At 41.8% G+C, this 23,369-nt stretch overlaps 1 protein-coding gene and 1 non-coding gene across 2 annotated transcripts; one reads left to right on the plus strand and one right to left on the minus strand.

Annotated features, from left to right (window-relative positions):
• Window positions 1-9,948: 9,948 nt before the first annotated feature.
• LOC112088303 lies at window positions 9,949-10,055 on the minus strand. The gene has a single exon (XR_002900466.1). It is a non-coding gene; the product is annotated as a small nucleolar RNA R71 (small nucleolar RNA).
• A 3,392-nt stretch (window positions 10,056-13,447) lies between these two features.
• On the plus strand, window positions 13,448-15,134 carry LOC112088017. The gene is made up of 3 exons (XM_024158164.1): window positions 13,448-13,502; window positions 13,670-14,164; window positions 14,251-15,134. Exons 1-3 carry the CDS (start codon window positions 13,448-13,450, stop codon window positions 15,132-15,134), a joined length of 1,434 nt encoding a protein of 477 aa, XP_024013932.1.
• The last annotated feature ends 8,235 nt before the right edge of the window (window positions 15,135-23,369 follow it).

Consider the following 23,369-nt stretch of genomic DNA (forward strand, 5'->3'; position numbering starts at 1 on the left):
CAACCAATGCTTGAACTTCTCCACAGTAATGGGTTTGGTCAATATATCAGCTGCATTCTCCAACGTGTGCACCTCCTCCAACAAGACTTCTCCAGATGCAGACAACTCTCTAATCTTATGAAATCTGACATGAATGTGCTTCATCCTTGCATGATATACCGGGTTCTTAGCCAGAGATAATGCACTCTGGCTCTCGCTGTATAGCTAAATTCCACCTTGATCAACATCCAATTCTGTCACAAGTCCTTTCACCTAAAGTGCTTTCTTAGCTGCTTCTCCCATTGCCATATACTCAGGTTCTATAGTAGACATTGCTACAACAGACTGTGTAGCACAGATCTCCAACAAAGGACCTCCAGCAAGAGTAAAGACATACCCTAGTAAACCTTATGTTATCTAGATCACCAGAATAATCTGAATCCATATATCCCACAACTGAGCCACACTCTTGAAACCAAACATAAGCCCAAGATCGCTTGTACCCTTTGAATATATGAAAATCCATTTGACGGCTTTCCAGTGTTCTCTTCCAGGATTGGACATATACTTGCTCACTTTACTAATGCTTGTGCTAAATCAGGTCTAGTGCACACCATCACATACATCAATCAGCCAAGTGCACTTGCATAAGGGACCTTCGACATATCTCTGATCTCTTGATCAGACTTAGGACACTGCATCGCTGAAAGTAAGAAGTGCATCGCCAAAGGTGTAGACACTGCCTTTGCATCTCTCTTGTCAAACATGTCTACAATATTCTGAATATAGTTCTGTTTGAGAAAGCCATAATCTCCATGAGCTTCTTTCTCTGTGAATTTCCATCCCAAGGATCTTCTTTGCAGCACCAAGATCCTTCATATCAAACTCTTTCAGCTTATCAATATCCTCCATATCTCTCGCAGCAATAAGTATATCATCAACATAAAGTAGTAGGAATATGGGAGAATGATCATCCATAAAATTTATATAGACGCAGCAGTCATACTCACAGCTTGTGTAGCCAATCGTCACCATGTAGGAGTCAACGTTTATACCATTTCCTAGGACCTTGCTTTAATCCATACAGAGACTTCTTAAGTCTGCACACAAGCTTCTCCTCTCCTGGTTTCACAAACCCCTCTGGTTGCTCAATATAGATCTTTTCGCCCAGATCTCCATGAAGAAATGCTGTCTTTACATCCATCTGATCAAGATGGAAATCCTAGCTTGCTACCAAACCAGCACGGCTCTAATAGAAGTGTGCCTAACCACAGGGGAGAAAATTTCGTCATAATTAACCCCTTTCCTCTGTGAGTAACCCTTTGCCACCAATCTTGCCTTGTACTTAACTGGTTCCTTCTTAGACATCCCAGGTTTTACCTTGAAAACTTACACTTGCATCCTATCGCCCTCTTGCCTTTTGGTAAAGGCGTTAGATCTCATGTTTGATTTTTCTCCAGCCTTTCATTCTCATCTGTCATAGCTCCAATCCACCAATTTCTCTCAGGACTTGTGAGAGCTTCCCAAAAGTTTCCTGGATCATCTGAGCCAACCACCAGAGCATAACTAGTCATGTCTTTAAACCCTAATCTTTTAGGCGGTTTAATGAGGCGTCTTGGTCTTTGAAGTACCAAACTCTCCTCTGCTTTCCCATGCTGAACGTTCTGCTCCACTTCAACAGGTTGCTCATTACGTCCTGCTGCTGGTCTAGTCTCACTAGACTCCTGCTGTGATGTACCAGAATCCGTTTCAGTCTCAACGATCACAGGAACTCGATCTGATCTCGCCTGCTGCACCATATACTGCTCATCAATAGACCCCAACTCGACTAAATACCCTCTTCTTATCAACATGATCATATAACTTGAAGCCTTTCACACCTTTTCCAAAACCCATAAATATGCACTTCTTGGATTTCGAATCCAGTTTTGATCTCTCATCACTTGGAACGAGCATATAAGCTGGACATCCAAATATCCTCAAGTTTGACAGATCAATATTTGTCCCAGTCCAAATCTCTTCAGCGATCTTCCCTTCTAGAGAACTCTTAGGCGACTTATTGATGAGATACACCGCCATGTTTACTGCCTTTGCCCAAAACTGCTTAGGAAGTCTTGCATTCAACCTCAAACACCTTGCCTACTCTGCAATAGTTCATTTCATCCTCTCACTGACACCGTCTTGCTGTGGTATTTTCCTGACAGTGAAGTGTCTTTGAATGCCATGCTCCTCACAAAAATTCTGGAACTCTCCGTCAGTATACTCCGTGCCGTTATCTGGTCTAAAATATTTAACCTTTTTCTTCACCTGATTTTCATCTTCAGCTTTCCAAACTTTAAAGTTGGCAAAAATTTCAGATTTCTGCTTTAAAAAGTACACCCAAACCTTCCTCGAGAAAATCATCAATGAAGATGACAAAGAACCTATACCCTCCAATGAAAGTTCCCGAGGTTGACCGCACACATCAGAATGGTTATAATCTAAAAGACCCTTTGTCGTGTGCTGTCTTGTCTTGAACAAAACTTTTGACTGCTTTCCCATCACACAGAACTTTCAGAAATCCATCTTGCAATTTTTTAACCCATCCAGAAGACCCCTTTTATGGAGCTCAAGCAAAGCATGCTCTCTTATATGCCCCAGGCGCATATGCCAAAGAACTGTGCTATCAGATTCAGACACAGTAGCTGCAGCTCCACCTACAATCACACTCCCTAACATCCTGTAAACGTTCCCAACTATCATCTTTCCTTTAATCACCACCATAGATCCCTTACAAACCTTCAACACGTCTTCATCCTCATCACTTTTGAGTCTGAATCCATTTTTGTGAATAGTACCTAAAGAGACCAAATTCTTCTTAACTCCTGGAACATGCCTAACATCAGTCAATGTTCTGATGATGCCATCATGCATGCAAAACTTGACCTCTTTAGTACCAACGACATCACATGACATGTCATTTGCCAATTGAACAGAGCCCATGTTCCCAGCCATATACGTTTCAAACCATTTTCTGTGAGGAGTACTATGGAATGATGCACCTGTATCCAGTATCCAAGAGTCTGTGCGATCACCAGATGTCACAGCCAACAAATCGCCTACACTGTCATATGAATCCTCCTTCTGAACCATATTAGCAGAACCAGATCCACCTGCCTTCGGTTTTCTGCTAGGAAAATTCCTGCGATAATGGTCTTTCTGACCACAACCAAAGCACATCGAATTCTTCCTTGGCTTAGACTTCGACATGTTCCTTTTACTTCCATCCTGCTTCTTTTCCTGCCTTCTTCGTTGATGATTGCTACCCACGTATTATCCATCACCTTGAGATTTGTCCACCACGGTAGTGTTCTGTCGCATTTCCCAATGAGATTGCAGAGAAGTACGAACCGTCTCCAGCGTTATAGTCATTTTTTCGACTATAATAGCTGTCACCAAAGTCTCGAACTGAGGAGGAAGTGAACACAGCAAAATCATGGCTTTATCATCGTCCTCAATTTTAACATCCACACGCTCCAAATCTCCATTGATTTGGTTGAAGTTGTTGACATGAGCAATAAGATCACCATTTTCTGCCATCTTTAATCCATACAACTTTTTCTTCAGATACAACTTGTTGGACAACGACTTCAACATGTACATCTTCTCTAACTTATCCCACATCTCCTTACAAGTCGTGATATTCATCACCTGATTGGTAATATCATCAGAGAGACATAGTCGAATCGTCGAAATAGCTTGATCCTGTATATTGTCCCAATCATCCTTCTTGATCTTATCCGGCTTCTTCTCTAACAGCGCCTTCTTCATCCGGGAAAATGGTCTATTCCCCCACGAACTTTATGCCTCATGAAAATCCATACACGAACTATTGAACTATGCCTATACTTACATGAAATATTGAAATGCGGCCAATTTCACCAAAACCGTAATCAGTGTTAATTTTCTTAAAAAAAATGCATTCCCTAGAGACATTTATTGACTCTAATAAACTAAAAATATTTATATTAAAATCCAACTGAGATCAACATAATCTTCGGTTGATAATCCTTGGCACCTAATCATCCCTTACTTCACTCCGACTTATAGAGTCGTCCTCTATGACTTAGTTTGCACCAGGATTGATGCTGGCCCTGGATCAGAGCGGATATCCATATAGTTTTGAGATATCCTGATCTTTATCTAGATACGGCGGATCCGAGTTTTAATTATCCGGATCCGTATCTGGAATGTTCAGATATCTGGACTTTCAAATATTCGTCTAAATATTAAGATATTCACGGATAATTGCGGATATCCGGATCCGGATAAAAAAATATATTAAAACCTAAAAAAATTAAAATAATAATAAAATTTAATTTTTATTTAATATTTGTAAAACTAAAATTTTTTATTAGACAAAAAAATTTTAATTTAATTTGAATTATTTATATATATAAAAGTTTCAATACATTACATAATTATCAATAAATATAATTTTTAAATATATTTAGAAAAAAGAGATTCAGATACGGATATCATGACCTTAAAATTTAACTATCTGGATATGGATCCAGTTTAAACGGATACAAGATTTTATTATTCGGATCCGGATCTGGCCCTCTCAGATATCTGAATTCTTCAAAACGGATCAAAGCAGATCCTGAATCAGATCTCGGATACCAGATAATAATTCCATCCCTAGCCGGCGCAAACTAAGTCGTAGAGGACGATTCTGTAAGTCGGAGTGAAGTAAGGGAGGATTAGGTGCCAAGGATTATTAACCAAGGATGATGTTGATTTAGTTGAATATCAATATAAATATTTTTACTTTATTAAATTCAATAAATGTCTCTAGCTTAATTGGGATGGTGGTGAACCCTTATTTCAAAGGTTATTCAGGTAATACATTTTTTAAGAAATATCAAAACGACGTCGTTTTGACCACTTGAAAAAAAAAAAAACAAAATCAACCAAATTATATAGTAAACCGGTATGCCACAATTCCTAAGCACTGTATTTATACCCAAAAAACCCGATTCTCAAATCCATTTGATAAAGGATTTTCTTTTTCGAGCTTATTAGAAAACTATATCCGGGGGGAGGGGGGGTTTGCCGCCCACACCCCTCTCCACTGAATCTGTGTAAACCGATGACCCAGTGGGCTTATTTGGTCGCTCTAGCAGGGCCCCTTTAGATATTTTGTCTTTAAAAAACAACATGAACTAACCCGATATATATTATTTTATAACATAATTTATCTTAATTTAAATAAAAATACAAAAAATCTCAGTTTTCAGTTTAAAATCAAACTAATCTGATGTATATGTTATTTTGTCTACCTTCTCATACAAGATAAAAGTGATTTTGCCATGTAAATTGGCTAATGGTCCACCATATTCGAACAAAACAAAATAGGTGGTATTTATAGGAACAAAAAGGGTTACTCAGACAATGCGGTTTCGTCAAAAAAGGTGATTCAGACAATGCGTCCTTCGTCGAAAAGGCGTTACGCGCTTCAGGCGGATGCTCAGTCAGATACGGCTAATGGGGGGGGGTGGGAAGGCGTTTTTTCCTGATAAGGATAACTTCCACATTACAGGCTAGCTTTGCTAACCTGTGATATGGGGGGGGGTAAATTGTTTGGGATAAATTCGATCATTCCTACGTGGATGAATCACGTACTAACATGTAGCGTCCATGGTCTTTTTGCAGGTACAACCCCTCCACCAGGCCAAATTAGAACTTGTATTGGGCCTCCGGTCCAATACGGCCTAAGCCTATAGCACGGGGCCTCGAATCCAGTTGGATTCGGGAGATCTAACACGATAGGCCATTTATTCTCAGAGTCCTTGTGTGTAATAGCGCATGCCACGCTGTCAAAAACAAGGAAGTCAAAAACTGGGTAATTAGAAGGAAGGGTGGGCCGCACCTGTACCCAGAGAGCAAAGTTTTTCATCCCCGGTAGCCCGGTCCCAATATCAAGGGACCCGGGTCAGGTATGAGTAACCCATGTGAGCGGGAATACTATTCAAATCTCCTTCCAATCAATAATAGGAATATGCTTTAATCTGATTTGATTGCCTATACTCTTACAAGCCCGCGAAAATGAAATTTAATGCGTTTTCCTTGTGTGTGTCAGGTGAAAGTGACTTTTCGCAAGAGGTAGGGAAAAAATTAGAGGAACAGCAGAGAGCGATACTGCGTCTGAGCTGCCGACCCAACTCGTACACTGAGAACAAAAGGGACACGCCAAGAGACGGTCTCGTTGCAGGCAGAAAACGCCAAAGAAAGTTGGTGAAACCATCAGAGGTGTGACACCATCGTAAGATTCAAGTTCAGCCAAGTCGGATCATGGGCCGATCCACCCGATCCACTATAAATACTTGACTCTTTCCTACGGGGAGGGGGTTCACATTTTTTTAGCCTCCCTAAGTCTCACGATCTCTCTCTAGATACTTATGGTTCTTAAGCTCAGACATTCTACACGATTCCAACCATCTTTCCGGTCATCTTTATGGTCACCTCATTTCGTTCCTAAAACGTGGAACCCCTTTATTCTCAGACTCTTCTTTTCTCTCTTCCCACCGTGAAAAGCCCATTCTCATCATAAGGTCCGAGTAGATTCTGCCTCTATCAAGGACTCTCGGACTACTTTTCTCCTAAAAGTTTTCCGACTTCTTTCCGGTCTCCGAACAGTCCTATTGTGGTCTTTTTCCGAGTTCTTCTCTGATTTGAACGCCGGAGTGCCTTCGGAAAACACACCTTCATCATGTTTTCCTGGCCCTGATGTCATTTCTGTTTTGCATGAAACTTACCCCCAGAAGAGGACAGAAAAACCCCCAAAAATCTAGCGCTAGAAGGAGGGGGGCAACCCTTTCCTGTGAGAATGATCGTAGCTAGAAATGATAAAAAAAGAACGAAAAAAGTTCGCCAGGGAAAGACACGGTAGAAATAATGGATGGAGAGAACATCCATGGGGCGGAAGGACCTACAACGTTGTTCTCTGGACGAGCAGATGTAGGAGGAGCATCTCTAGCTCCCCCACCACCGCCAAACGCCCACTCAGAGCTCCTCCAAAGCGTATAGGAGAATGCCCGACTCAGGGAGAAGGTGGACCAGCTCTCTTGTCAACTGGTCCTGGCAGAATCCATGCAGAGGGTTCCTTCAAGTCCGGAAGTCCAGAGGCCCCCACGCTTGCTAACAGACCTAGCCGAGGAGGGTTCCTGGGTGCATTCGCAGCACCTATCCAAAGTCGAATCCAACCAGTACCTCGCGAAATAAATCGAATGAGACAGTCCCAGTTTAATACTGACGGGCAAAGGATTGATAGATATGCCCAACCAAACATCGTGGAGTTAGGAGGGCCCGATGAGGTGAACTCCACACACGGTTGGGAGAACAACCCGAACCCGCGTGAGTGGGAAGCGAGGAACGGAATGGACCTGATAAGGAGAATGGACCCCCAGCTGGAGGAGAGATTAAGGGAAATGGAACTGATGTTACGGAGGATACTAGGTGTCTGTCGTCCGGCAAAGCGAGCTGCCCGGGACTCCTTCAACATAGTGGAGATTCATTCTAGGTTCAGTTTTCCCTCTATGAGATACTATGATGGGCTCACTGACCCAGATGAACACATGGCCCATTACAAGCAATAGATGATGTCGACATGAATACCATATTACGCACGAGAGGCGTGTATGTGGAAAAGCTTCAGATCCAGCCTGGTTGGGCCGGTATTGCAGTGGCTCATCAATCTGTCCAGGGGGCAAATCCGATCTTTTGCACAGCTATACGATGCCTTTATACAGCAGTTCTCCAGCAGAAGAGCTCACACCAAGGTGTCTGATGACTTATACGAAGTCGTTCAAGCCTCGGAAGAGACTCTAAAAAGTTATGTTACCCTATTCAACAACGAAGTCATCACGGTGTCCAACTGTAACATAATCGACTATGCTGTCAGTCTTCAAGAGGGGTCTCAACAAAATGGGCGCACTATACAAATTGCTCACGAAGTTCGCCCCTTTCTCCATAGAAGACGAGATGCTGAAGGCGAACACAGAGATAAAGTGGGAAAAAGATGAGCCGAAGAAAAACGATAGAAGCTGCGGGGAAATGATGAGTGGAGATTTTGACTCATTCTAACTTGTGTTTACTAATTGTTTTAGGAGTTTTTGGAGTCTTTTCAGGAAGTTTCAGGTGACTTAGAGGCCTTATCAAAGGATTGGAGTGTTTAGGAGGCATTGGAGCAAAAGGAGATGAATTTGAGCAATAAGGAGCTATTTCACACGTTTTTGGAGAAATCATCCGCGGAGCACCTGCTCCCGGTTTGGACCCTTCGTAGAGCACCTGCTCCAGACGGGAGAAAAATAAGGAAATCGACTTTTACCTAATTTTGGGAGGAGAAAGAGAATAAAAAGCCCACAGCCGCCTGTGTTTTATTATCACGTTTTTCTACAGACTTTTTACGCTTTCTTTTTTACAATTTCCTGGACCATAGAGTTTTTACTTGTAAGCTTTTGGGAGAAGAAATCTACTACACTTTGAGAAGAATTCTGAACCCTATTATCTCTTCTGTGATTTTAATTCATGAATTCCTTTCCATCTGTTTCTGTGTTTCTTTTCTCCATGTCTGAGTAGATCTCTTAGCTAGATTAAAGCGTTCAAAGGATTTCATGAGTTAGAGGATTAGATGCAAATAGGGCTTGATATCTATTGTCTTCACCATTGTTAGACTTAATGCTTAGGTTGAATTGATCACTCAATCTGCGATTTTAGGTTAATCTGTTCATCAAAAGTGTAATAGGTTGCTAGAATAAACATTGGTGAGCGATTTGTCCTTAGCCAACGACAGTTGAAGTTAAGGCAAATCGTGAACAGATCACACCTGCTAGCTAATGCTTGTCTGCAATTTTCTAGGTTCAAACGACAGTTTAGGATTTAGGTTGTTAGACAAAGTTATCGAGATCACGACAGTGGATCGATAAGCTTTTCTGTTTGAGTTCGAGACTCGCGTTACACTTGTGCCCTGAATAGTCATCTGGTTATTATCTCTGAAATTCCTGCGAATTGCTTTGGTCTAGTGCTTGTTTTAATTTGAATTTAAATCGTTGTTTGCCATTCTGTTTACTTTTTAGTTTTCGAAACAAACCATCTTTCGTCTTAGCTTTAATTCAATCCTCACAAATTCACAGAGTAACACTGGTCCTCTGGATTCCGAATCCTTTATTTTACAACTACATCACTGTTCTATTGCAGTAGAAACTAGGAGTACATCCAGTGTGAATCAAATTTTGGCGCCGTTGCGACGGGGACCAATTCGTTACCTTTGATTTTTGGTTTGAAATTCAGACTAAGGCTTTACTAATTTTTCTCTCTTGTTCTCTTGTTTGCGCGTGTTTCAGGTGTATGTCAAACATATCCACAAGGAGCAACAGCACCGATCTTGTTTCTTTGTCGAACACCGATCTAGCAAGAGTCGAGCGAGAAAACAGACGTCAAAGGCCTATTCAAGCCAACATGGGCGATCAAAGCAACAATGGCAACATGGCTGTCGAGGTTCAACAGCTTCGACAACAATTGGAGCAGCTGCAAAAGGCGCAGCAAGACAGGGAGCAGCCACAACCTGCTATTGGAGACAAGGACAGTCCGCACGCCTACTATCACAACAGGGCTGCGATTGCTCCTCCAACCATTCAGAGGCAAGACTTTAAGATCAAACCTCAGCTGATCTCATTGGTGAAGCAGCACCTCTTTCATGGGCTTCCTGCTGAGATTCCGATGGACCACATCGAGAATTTTGAGGAGATTTGCAGCACGACTGGATCAAATGGGATACCAGCCGATTTCTTGAAGTGCAAGCTTTTTCCGTTCTCACTTGCGGACAAAGCTTTGCGCTGGCTGAAGTCATTACCACCTGGGTCATTGACTACATGGGAAGAGTGCAGATCAGCAGTTTTGGACCATTTCTACACTAAGGCAAAAACTGCAGCTCTGAAGAACAAGATCTCGTCGTTTAAACAGCAACCTGGTGAAGCTTTCTGTGAAGCTTGGGAGAGGTACAAGGAGTACCGAAGAGAGTGCCCTCACCATGGGTTCTCTGATGAGCAGATTCTGTCAACCTTTTATGATGGTGTCAACTGGAATTACAGGAATGCTTTGAATACAGCTAGCAATGGCGATTTCATGACTAAGTCCAAAGAAGCTGCTTATGAGTTGATTGAGAACTTAGCTGCAAGCTCCAGCAACAAATCCCAAGAGTATGACAGGTCTAGCAAAGCAGTTCATAGTGTGGAGTTGAGCAAAATCGATGAGCTTACAGCAAAGGTGAATCTGCTGTTGAGAGAGAACCAGAGATCTGTGCATTTTGCTGATGAGGTTGGTGATGCACCTCTTGCTCAAGAGTTTGTAGATGCAGAGAATAATGATCAGATGGAGGTAAATTTCGTGAATGGACAAGGGTATGTGCAGAATCGCAGTTTCAACAACTTCAGAAGCCACCCGAATTTATCCTACAGAAGCAACAATGTTGAGAACCCTCAGGATCAGGTCTATCCGCAGCAAGGAGTGCAGAATCAGTCAGGATTTCAGAAGAACTTCTCCAGCAACTTCCAAGGAAAGCAGTTCATCACCAATCAGAATCGATTTCAAGGTGGAAATCAGCAGAAGTTGCCTTTCACAAGTCTACAGCCTTCTTCGAGTTCCTCAAATAACTCGCAGGATGAGCTGAAAAACTTGATGCAACAGCTGCTGGTTAATCAGCAAAAGTCTTCCATGGAGATTAATGCCAAAGTGGACACCATGTACAATGATTTGAATAGCAAGTATGAGGCTGTGTGGACTCATGTGAAGAAGCTGGATGTTCAGGTAGCTCAGACTGCAGAAGCTGTGAAGAGATCACCTGGAACTCTCCCTGGAAAAGGTGAAAATCCCAGGAATGAGTTTGTGAATGCTATTGAGCTTAAAAGTGGGAAGACTCTACATGCTGCACCAACAAGCTCTGTCTCAGAAAAGAGGAAGAAAAAAGACGTGGAGCACCTGCTCCAAGAAGAGGAACCAGCTCATGACGTAAAAAAAACGAAGGAGCACTCTTCCTCCATCGGAGCACCTGCTCCAAAATCTGGAGCACCTGCTCCAGACGTAGATTTGACGAGGGAGCACCCTGAGCCAACGAGGGAGCACCTGCTCCAGCCACCTGCCCCAGCAAACATTCCTGCAAGAGTTTACACGCCTAAGGTACCTTACCCAGTTCCACCAAAGAAGTCTCGCAAGGACTTAGAAGATGCAAAGTGCAGGGAGATGCTGAAGGATTTGACTGTAAAACTCCCTCTAGCTGATGCTGTTCAGATGATACCAGCCCTTAAAAGATACATGAAGGGGTTAGTGTCTGGGAAAGCTGTTGAGGAAGAGAGTGTCATGATGGTTTCGAAGGAGTGCAGTGCTGTGCTTCAGAACAAAGTGCTGAAGAAGAGAAGTGATCCAGGAAGGTTTGTTCTCTCAGTTAGGATTGGGAATGTACTTTTTGCAAGGTCTCTCTGCGATCTAGGTTCAAGTGTGAATCTGATGCCTTACTCTGTAGCCAAGCGATTGGGTTACACCAGATTCAAACCGACGAAAATCTCGCTGGTATTTGCTGATAGATCAACCAAATTCCCTGTTGGTATACTTGAGGATCTGCATGTTCAGATAGGTGATACACTCATTCCAGCAGATTTTGTGGTTCTGGAGCTTGATGAAGAACCCAAGGATCCTTTGATATTGGGTCGATCCTTCTTATGCACAGCTGGTGCAATCATAGATGTGAAAGAAGGAGTGATAGATCTCCAGCTGGGAGATATGGTGGTGCGATTTGAGATGAATAAACTCTTCAAGAAACCAATGCTGGACGGACAGACATTTGTCATAGATGATGGTTCAGGCATTGCTGAAGAGGTTGCTGAAGAGGTTTTGGCCATCGATCCTCTCGAAGTTGCACTCACCAAAGCTGAAGGAGAACATGGGTATTTAAGTGAAGAAGCTGATGGGTTTGCAAAAATGCTGAATGCAAGCACGAGGATGCAAAGGCTGGTGGCGTACATGAGCTTAGAAGGCAAGGAGAGCTCACCTGCAGAAAAAGCCGACGGAGCACCTGCTCTGAATCCTGGAGCACCTGCTCCCGACGGCTTGATAAATGGACCTTAGAGCGAATTGAGAGCTCCAAAGCTTGAGCTCAAACCCCTTCCTGTGGGGCTCAGGTACGTGTTTCTAGGACCCAATTCGACATTCCCTGTGATAGTGAACTCTGAATTGAACAATGTAGAGATTGCCTTGCTTCTTTGTGAAATTAGAAAGTATAGGAAAGCTATAGGATATTCACTAGATGACATTCCAGGGATTTCTCCTGATCTTTGCATGCATAGAATACATCTAGAAGATGAATCAATGACTTCTGTAGAACATCAGAGGAGGTTAAACCCGAATCTACAAGATGTTGTAAAGAAAGAGATAATGAAACTTCTAGAAGCTGGTGTGATCTATGCAATTTCAGATAGTAATTGGGTTAGTTCGGTTCATGTAGTTCCTAAGAAAGGTGGCATCACTGTGATAAAAAATGATAGGAATGAATTGATACCAACTAGAACTGTTACTGGGCATCGAATGTGCATAGATTACAGGAAATTGAATGCTGCAACTCGCAAAGATCATTTTCCTTTACCATTTATCGATCAGATGCTTGAACGCTTGGCTAACCATCCTTATTACTGTTTCTTAGATGGTTATTCAGGTTTCTTTCAGATCCCAATCCACCCGGATGACCAGGAGAAGACGACATTCACATGTCCTTATGGCACCTTTGCATATCGCAGAATGCCATTTGGCTTGTGTAATGCTCCAGCAACATTCCAACGCTGCATGATGTCGATTTTCACTGACCTGATTGAAGACATAATGGAAGTTTTCATGGACGATTTTTCTGTCTATGGAAGCTCCTTTTCTGTCTGTTTGTCTAATCTGTGCAGGGTTTTGCAGCGGTGTGAGGAGAAGCATCTGGTGCTTAACTGGGAGAAATGCCATTTCATGGTGAGAGATGGGATCGTGCTGGGACACAAAATCTCAGAGAAAGGGATCGAGGTGGACAGGGCAAAGATCGAGGTGATGATGAGCCTGCAGCCACCAACATCAGTCAAGGGGGTTCGCAGTTTTCTGGGCCATGCAGGTTTTTACAGACGCTTCATCAAAGATTTCTCGAAGATTGCCAGACCCCTGACGCAGCTGCTGTGCAAGGATGTGAAATTCGAGTTTGATGATGCATGTTTGGAGGCATTTCACAGGATAAAAGGAGCTTTGGTCAGCGCTCCTATTGTCCAGCCACCAGATTGGGAACTACCTTTTGAGGTCATGACCGATGCTAGTGATTATGCAGTGGGAGCAGTGCTGGGACAGAGGAAAGAAAAGAGGCTCCACGTCATCTATTATGCTAGCCGAACACTCGACGAGGCTTAGTGCAGATATGCCACAACTGAAAAGGAGCTTCTTGCAGTGGTTTATGCTTTTGAGAAGTTCAGGTCCTACCTTGTTGGGTCGAAAGTTGTTGTTCACACAGACCATGCAGCTCTGAAATACCTGTTGACGAAGAAGGATGCCAAGCCAAGGCTCCTTCGATGGATCCTTTTGCTGCAGGAGTTTGATTTGGAGATTAAAGACAAAAAAGGGATTGATAATGGTGTTGCAGACCACTTGTCGAGGCTGAGGATAGATGATGACATTCCACTAAATGACAGCCTTCCTGATGAACAAGTTTACGCCATAGATGTTTCTGGGTTCGACGAGCACCTGCTCCCCACCGGAGCACCTGCTCTGACGAGTTTTTGCAACCAAGTTGACATAGATCGGCATTCTGGTTTCCCATGGTTTGGAGAGATTGCAAATTACCTTGCTGCAGAGCAGGAACCTGCAGGTTTTGTGGGAAACAAAAAGAAGAAGTTTCTGAAGGATGTGAGGCATTACTTTTGGGATGAGCCTTATTTATACAGGCATTGCTCTGATGGAATTTTCAGAAGATGTGTAGCTGACGAGGAGATACCAGGAGTGTTGTTTCATTGCCATGGATCCTCTTATGCAGGTCACTTCGCCACTTTCAAGACTGTGTCGAAAATTCTCCAAGCTGGGTATTGGTGGCCAACGATGTTCCGAGATGCAGCGAGTTTTATCTCCAGGTGTGACACATGTCAGAGACAAGGGAACATCAGAGGAGGAATGAGATGCCTCAGAATTTCATCTTGGAAGTAGAGATTTTTGATGTGTGGGGTATAGACTTCATGGGACCTTTTCCATCATCTTGTGGGAATGAGTATATTCTGGTGGCAGTTGACTATGTGTCAAAGTGGGTGGAAGCTCTGGCTAGTCCCACAAATGACGCAAAGGTGGTTTTAAAGATGTTCAAATCTGTCATTTTTCCCAGGTTTGGTGTGCCGCGAGTGGTGATTAGCGATGGAGGCTCTCACTTCATCAACACAGTCTTTGAAAACTTGTTGAAGAAGAATGGTGTAAGGGATAAGGTGGCGACCCCATACCATCTTCAGACGAGTGGGCAAGTTGAGGTTTCCAACAGGGAAATCAAGAACATTCTGCAGAAGACTGTGAGCACCACAAGGAAGGATTGTGCAGTGAAGCTTGATGATGCTCTTTGGGCATACAGAACAGCTTACAAAACACCTTTGGGGACTACACCATTCCACTTGGTGTATGGAAAAGCATGTCATCTTCCAGTGGAACTTGAGTACAAAGCTGCTTGGGCAGTGAAGCTGCTGAATTTCGATGCAAAGAGTGCTCAGGAGAGGAGAGTAATGCAGTTACATGAGCTGGAGGAAATTAGGCACCTGGCCTATGAAAACTCGAAGATTTACAAAGAGAGGACAAAAGCTTTTCATGACAAGAGGATCCTCAACAGAAGCTTTGCACCAAACGATCAGGTATTGCTGTTTAACTCTAGATTGAAATTGTTTCCAGGGAAGCTGAGATCGAGATGGTCTGGACCATTCACCATCAAGGAGGTTCGACCATATGGAGCTGTAGTGTTGCTGGACACTAAAGGAGGCGAGTTTGTTGTCAATGGACAGAGGTTGAAACCATACCTTGCTGGTCCAAATATCGCAGAGGGTGAATCAGTCACCTTAAGCGATCCTCCTCAAGCCTAAATGGCTTTCCAAGTCAAGCTAATGACTTAAAACAAGCGCTTGGTGGGAGGCAACCCACCGGTAAGAGTCTCTAACTTTGTGTCTTTCAATTCTTAGCTACTAACTTTGTTTTTAGGTTCTTTGTTTTCAAAAAAAAAAAAAAAAAAAAAAAAAAAAAAAAAAAAACAGGTAAGAAGTTTTTCAGCGATGGAGGTGAAAAGAAGAAGAAGGAGGGAGCAACCCACCGGAGCACCTGCTCCATCTGCTAGGTTGGTTGCTCACCACGTAGAATTTGACGAAAGAGCACCACAGCCCCCACCGGAGCACCTGCTCCAAGGGGTGCTCACCACGGACAATGCGACGAACGAGCACCCTGCTCTAGTTTGGAGCACCTGCTCTGCCAGGGTGTTTGGCACTACCAGGTAAGTTTTCTGGGCACTTCTCTAGCTTATTTTCACACCGGGGACGGTGTGAAGTATGTTCGGGGGAGGATCATGACCCTTGTACTTCTTTCTTTTGCTTTCTTCCTTTTAGTACTTTCTTTGAGTCAGTTTTTAGTTTGTTTGTTTGAGTCATTTAGTTTCTTTGAGTCAGTTGGTTATATGAGTCAAGTCAAAGCTTGTGGGAATTAGGACCAATTCTATGATGATTTCAGACCATTTGTGAATCTTGACCATCTTCTTCTAGTGATTATTGCTGCAGAATCATCCAGATCGACTAATGAAAAATACAAAGACAAAGCAGTAGACTAGAGGAGCCCAAAATTCTTGACTAATCCATTGAACCTGAGCTAATTTCTCAGCTCTTCATTTTCCTCATCGATCAGGTTAGTGCTCATAGGGCTTGACTCCTCATTCTTACCTGACAAATAAAGACCTGTGTGATAGATTTGGTATTCCTCTCTCATGTTCTAAGCATTGTTTCAGGCTGTTTCTAAAAAAAAAAAAATGATCAAAAGGCAGAAAAGATTGAAATGATTTTCTTTTAGAAGTAAAGGGTTAGGAAAATTTCCAAGGATCCCATTATTTTACTTCTAAAGTGGAATGATCACACAAGGGATGGAAGCGAGGGGTAGGAAAATTTCCTGTGACCCCATTATTCGCCTACACCTTTGATATATGATGAGGGGACAAACCGGGGATTCGGTGGCAATCACCATCAATACTCGCGTCTTTGAACCTTGTTATATGTGCCAAAAAAAAAAAAAAAAAAAAACGAAACAGCTTGAAAAGTGAATAAGTTCGGGGGAGAGAAAAGGTAATTTTGTGTAGTATGGTCAATTTGTTCAGGTATAGGTATGGGAACGAGTCTAGAAGGTCCTTAGCACTGGTTTTATCGATGAGACTCAGCGATGATGGGACATGGATGATGTTATGAAATTGAGGGACTAATCTGGAAAGCTGCAGCGTCTACGGAGAAGTACATGGACGTTAGATTTTTGATTGATTTTGCAGCAGATTGTCACATGTCTTGGTCAGGTTTACGATCTTTTGAGTTTTGCGAGTTCCCAGCTTTATCCAGTCATTCTTTTGGAGTTGAATTTGAGTTTGTTTGAGGACAAACAAGGATTCAAGTTCGGGGGAGTTGATGAGTGGAGATTTTGACTCATTCTAACTTGTGTTTACTAATTGTTTTAGGAGTTTTTGGAGTCTTTTCAGGAAGTTTCAGGTGACTTAGAGGCCTTATCAAAGGATTGGAGTGTTTAGGAGGCATTGGAGCAAAAGGAGATGAATTTGAGCAATAAGGAGCTATTTCACACGTTTTTGGAGAAATCATCCGCGGAGCACCTGCTCCCGGTTTGGACCCTTCGTAGAGCACCTGCTCCAGACGGGAGAAAAATAAGGAAATCGACTTTTACCTAATTTTGGGAGGAGAAAGAGAATAAAAAGCCCACAGCCGCCTGTGTTTTATTATCACGTTTTTCTACAGACTTTTTACGCTTTCTTTTTTACAATTTCCTGGACCATAGAGTTTTTACTTGTAAGCTTTTGGGAGAAGAAATCTGCTACACTTTGAGAAGAATTCTGAACCCTATTATCTCTTCTGCGATTTTAATTCATGAATTCCTTTCCATCTGTTTCTGTGTTTCTTTTCTCCATGTCTGAGTAGATCTCTTAGCTAGATTAAAGCGTTCAAAGGATTTCATGAGTTAGAGGATTAGATGCAAATAGGGCTTGATATCTATTGTCTTCACCATTGTTAGACTTAATGCTTAGGTTGAATTGATCACTCAATCTGCGATTTTAGGTTAATCTGTTCATCAAAAGTGTAATAGGTTGCTAGAATAAACATTGGTGAGCGATTTGTCCTTAGCCAACGACAGTTGAAGTTAAGGCAAATCGTGAACAGATCACACCTGCTAGCTAATGCTTGTCTGCAATTTTCTAGGTTCAAACGACAGTTTAGGATTTAGGTTGTTAGACAAAGTTATCGAGATCACGACAGTGGATCGATAAGCTTTTCTGTTTGAGTTCGAGACTCGCGTTACACTTGTGCCCTGAATAGTCATCTGGTTCTTATCTCTGAAATTCCTGCGAATTGCTTTGGTCTAGTGCTTGTTTTAATTTGAATTTAAATCGTTGTTTGCCATTCTGTTTACTTTTTAGTTTTCGAAACAAACCATCTTTCGTCTTAGCTTTAATTCAATCCTCACAAATTCACAGAGTAACACTGGTCCTCTGGATTCCGAATCCTTTATATTACAACTACATCACTGTTCTATTGCAGTAGAAACTAGGAGTACATCCAGTGTGAATCAGGAAACACGACCGAGAAGAAACGACCCACAACAAAAAGGGCGAAAGGAGAGGGGACTCCAGGCAAACTGGAGACCAGGACTACAAGGATCACGGTAGAGAGGACAGCAGAAGAAGTACCGGAGGGAATAGGTATGGAATGGTCCACCAGACGGAGGACTACCAGAGTGACCGAGAAGAAAGGGGTCCAGAACCCCCGACGTTGGCGGAAATGGGAGTGGATATCCTGGAACCATGCTGGTCTAAAATCTCAAGGACTAGGAGGCCAAAATCCAGTGGCTATAGAGCAGGAGGCAAGACGAAATACCGTAGGGAAATGAGAAATGGTGCGAGTTTTACCAAAGGGAAGGACACCAGACAGAAAAATGTGTCGCCCTCACAATGGAAGTATATGCCATTCTTGAGAAGGGCTATTTGAAGCAGTTTCTTTCGGAAAAAGCACAGAAAAACATGGAGAGATCAGCTGGACCCTAGGTGTCTGGGGGCAAGGAGATGAGTAAAACCACCCCGCCCGAACATAAGTTGGTGATCAGCTTCATCACAGTCAAGGAAAGGGATGACGTTGGAACGGTCGCCTCCATAAAAGGGGAATCAGGTGGCATCGAGTGTTTGTCTCTGATGCTGCCCCGAGGGCAACCGATCATCTTTGATGCTGCGATAGGAGAACGGTTTTGATCCACCAAACGAAGCATTAATGGTGACTCTGCACATCTCAGAGTATTTGGTAAAAGGAATCCTGATTGATAACGGAAGTTCAGTTAACTTGTTATTCTATCTGGCGTACAAGGGGATGGACCTCACACCAGAGAGGATGGTCCCTAGAGTCACTACACTGGTAGGATTCAACAGCGATTCTATTAGGTTGCTGGGTGATATGTCATGCTGCCCGTATCTGCGGACGGAGTAACCAAAGAAACGACGTTCACGGTGGTAGATTGCCTTTCACGTTACAACGCCTTGCTGGAGAGACCTTGGATCCATGCAATAGAGGCAGTGCCGTCGAATCTCTGTGTGAGTCAAAACTCACGCAACCAAAAACTTGTTAAGGAAAACCTAAAGGATCCAAAATTTCTAGGGTTTATCGCAAGAACAGTAAGATCGAAAGAATGTTTTTATTGCTTTGAAAAGTGTTTAGTCTTATTGCTTAGGATTGCAAAAGTTACATAATGAATTTTCTGCGTCGACTATTTATACAGTCTATGAACCACCTAGCCAAGAATCTCGGGAATATTTTTAGAATATTTCTTTATTGCCTCGCGCGGCCGCCGCCTCAACATCTCGCTTAGGGAGTTGCATGGGCTTTATCCTCCGCGGCTAGGCCTGCTAAACGTGGAACATCATTCGGCTCGGCCCAAACGTCTTACAATGTGGCTCACCCTTCATTTCTTTTTTCAGCTCGGCCCACTTGCGCATTCTCACGGTTCGGCCAAACTATACTTCAGCGCAGGGCTCGGCCCACTTGCTCTCTCTCGCAGCTCGGCCCAATTGTTTCTCCTTACTCAGCTCGGCCCACTACCGCAGCAAGGAAAAGCACGGCTTATCATAACGCTGCTGCACGGCTCGGCCCAACCGAGCCCGTTGTCGCGGTGTGGATCGGCCCAACTGAGCCCATTGTCGTGGTGCGACTTGTCCTGGTTGGGCTTGTTATCGCAGCGCGGCTCGGCTCAACTTATGTCACAGCTCGGGTCTGTTTAGTGGACATGGATCTAGTATCCTTCATTTTATACTTAGTCATTTTTTGGACAGCTAAACTTTTCGGGGTGAAATCTAACCCCAACAGTTAACCCCCCAGCTCGTCAGCTTCGGGGGCGAAGATGACGAGGTCAAAATTGTCAGACTAAGGTTAGCTGTCAGATTTTTTTTGTCTCTCCAAGCCGAGGATGACCAACCCACTCTTCTGCATTTATGCCAAGCCGTAGTACAGCAAACATCATCCTTCTTGTGATCGAGCTGTACCGAACCATGAAAAGAAGGTGATGTCGCCGCGGTGTTCTATTGGAACGAAGCCTAGAGCAAGGCGTTTTTTCAGGATGTTAATGTTGGTTCCTCTTGAATGTCTCCAAATTTGAGCTGGATCAGACAGTGAGAAGGTCTTCATTTGAGGCAACACTTCTGATGGTCTGATTCTGAGCTAAAAATATGGATTTCTCATGTTTTTCTCTAAATTTCCTGAAAAGAACCTTAAAACTACAAACATAGAAAACTACAATAAAAGTTCCTAAAACTAATTAAAACTTTTGAAAAAGCATTTGAAATCAATTCTGAAAATTGGTACAAATATGGTGTTATTAATGTCCTACACGTTAAGGAAGACCTTCCTAAAATATATAATTGAGAATTTGTTGTTCATTTTTTTATACAACTCAAATGTTAGGAAGTCATCTTACACACTTCTAAAAGCCTTTCGAGAACATATGAATGAGAACTTATATCCAATTTTTATACAAGTCAAATTTAGGAAATCATCCTACACATTAAGGAAATCATCCTACACATTAAGGAAATCATTCCTAAAACGTATAAATGAGAACTTTGGTGTCTATTTATACATTTTAGAAGCCGTCCTATACATCAATAGAGGACCTTATTAAATACAAGTAAGACACATTCCTAAATTTGCACAAACATTTTCTTATCGGATAAACACAAGTTATAGCCTTTAAGATCATTTATCCATCTCATATTAATAACACCATCATGTTTCTCCATTTGATCTCTCATATGTTTGTTGCAGAAGAAGCTGTGTGTGGTATTGAAACCTCCTTTTTGTTGCTTGAATCTGAAAATAATTGTGAAAGAAAGTTAAAATGTATGAGTATAAAGGAAGTGGACCAGTTTTCTTCTTAAATGTGCGTCCAGACTGAAGGATATTGTCTGAATTGGAGAAGAGGCCACGTGTGCTAGTGAAGCCGCTGAAGAAGCCAAGGGTGGTACTAGAGTTTGTGTGGATGTAGAACGACATAGGAGTTGCATTAGACCAAATGATTCCCGGATTTGGAACAATCACGCTTAGCTCATATATACTAGTTCTGGCCTAGGAAAGATGCTTGGGAATAGCTTAAAGATTTGTCAAAATAGAAAGCAAGCCTTATTTCTCTGAGCTTCATCACATCTTCCTCTTTAACCAAGCAACATAAATCATCAATCTATGGCAATCAAGTGGTGGAGATTTGTCTTGATTGGTTCTCACTCTAAAAAAATGACAGTGGGTGGTGTACAACATGAAACCACAAAATGATGAACTGCAGAAGTTTTGTACGATTCAGGGCGGCATTTCTAAACTATTACAAATAATTCCTGAATATTAGGGAGGTCTTTCCAAATTAAAAATTCAGTCGTGGGTTTCAAATTTTTGACAATCTGTAGTTTAAAATTGATTCTAAAACGATTTAAAAGGAAAATTGGCTTTTTCCTACCTTAACTATGAGAAGATGTTAAATTCAGACTCGAATTTACTATCAGTGCTAAAACAAACGTGAACTTCGTTTTAATTTAAATCTCATACCTGAACTATCAATTTTGTGCTAAACCTTTGATCATCTAAACAGTGTTAAGTCTCCGTTATTTTAAGTGGATGTGGATGACACGTTGGATTACACGTTCGTCGTAAGAACTGCGAAATCATTTGGTTTTCAGGAAAAAAAACAACCTCGTATGAGTTTAAGCTAAAAAATTTACTAAACGATGACAGTTATTGTTTTTCTTAGTTTCTTCTTTCTCTCTTCAAACTCTCGACAAACTGGAAATAGAACTAGGGGTTTCAAAAAATAATGATTGAAGAGCAAATGTCTTCTTCGAGCTGTTCGGGTTAGGGCTTACAGCATTTCACCTTATTCTGTGTTCGTGGTTATCTAATTTCTGGGAAGTAGATGTCTTTTTAGTTTTTTAGTCGCTATCAAATGATGTAAACAGCAGTGGGATATTGAAGAGCTACAGCGATTCATTGCTGGAGAACAGAGCTCAGGGAACAGTTTAAACCAAGGCAATTCGATCCAAGAATTGTGTGGATACCAAGATTGCAGTGACGGAGAGAAAGGAGAAGAAACTCAGGTTACCGAGGCAATTTTGGTTTTAGCTGCTAAGGTTTGAAGATGAGGAGGGAAGGAGAGAGAAGTCAAAGGCTGAGCGAAAGGTGTTTTGGCCTAAGGAAATCTATAGCTCATCTCAGAATCTTATAAGGTTTATGTATGGAAGTTGTCTTTGTGAGATTTAATTGTAGCCATCGAGTCCAATATCTGAAAGAACCCGCTTTTAATTTCGCTATCTGTAATGTGTAATTGCCTTTTCTCACCCTCACTGAAAGTTTACTAATTCAGACAATTTGAGTTCTTAGATCATCTGGGTAAATTCACATATCCTTTGGCCTCTGTTTCTCAATCGCAGGTGGAGTTAACTCGGAAGAAACATCCTTGATCTCAAAGCCTTTATTGACGATGTTGACATTGAGACCCTTGGTTCCTATATAACGTTGAATACTCGTTGCTTTTCACTCAGCACTCCTCATCACCATGTCCATTTCTGCAAATCCCCATTAAAGCTCAAGGCATATGCTCAAAATGGCGGCAATGACTCGGCCAAGGAGTCTTTTGGTGGACCGGTTAGTAAAGAATAAAGATGATGGGGATAGTTCGAAGAAAAACCGATTTGCTTAGTAATTTTAAACTTCGTCGTTTTTAGCTTAAACCACGTCATACCTTATGTGTTAGCCACATGGACACTACATAACAGAATGTTAACACCGTTTCGTTTGAAGTAGGTTTTAGCACAAAATTAAAGTTTAAGTATGAAATTTGAAACGTTATGAACTTGATGTATGTTTTAGCACTGGATATAAATTCGGGTATGAAATTAACATTTATAAATACTTCAGGTCTAAAAAAGCTAATTTTCCCGATTTAAAATGCAAGAAAAACAGATTTTCATCGAGAACCTATTGCTTAAGCACAAAAGTTTTCAAAATACTCAAATTTTTTTTCTAAAACCTGAAATTTGAAATTGCTTATTCTTTAAATCATATCTCAAATAGCTCTTCCAGACAAAATCAAATCTCTCTAGATCTCTTAGTCAAACCATAGACAATGATGAATGCTTTGAATTCCTTCAAAATTTGAGACTTCAATTTAGGTTTCAAATAAGTTGGAGAATTGTTTGGAAGAAACAAAGAGAGGTAATAAATTGCCTTGGTTGCTAGAAAAATTCAGTAACTCTGACGGTGATTTTGTCAAATCCCGAAAAAATTCCGACGACGGTGACGATCGATGAACGTTTTTCAGAGATTCCTTGATTTCTCAGAAATTTTTAAGGAAGAAAGGTTTGTAATCGTGTATTAGGTTTAGTGAATGCTAATTTGGTAACAGTGGAAAAGAAGGTTTCTTTTTTAGAATATTTAGTTTTTAAGGCTATTTTTGAGAATTATCCTTAATAATATATATATTGAAAAAATAAAGTAATCTAAATAAATATCTTAGTTTTCAAAATTAAATATATATATAAAAAAATT

Source organism: Eutrema salsugineum, unplaced genomic scaffold (assembly GCF_000478725.1).
Source record: "Eutrema salsugineum unplaced genomic scaffold, Eutsalg1_0 scaffold_15, whole genome shotgun sequence".
Taxonomy (NCBI): domain Eukaryota; kingdom Viridiplantae; phylum Streptophyta; class Magnoliopsida; order Brassicales; family Brassicaceae; genus Eutrema; species Eutrema salsugineum.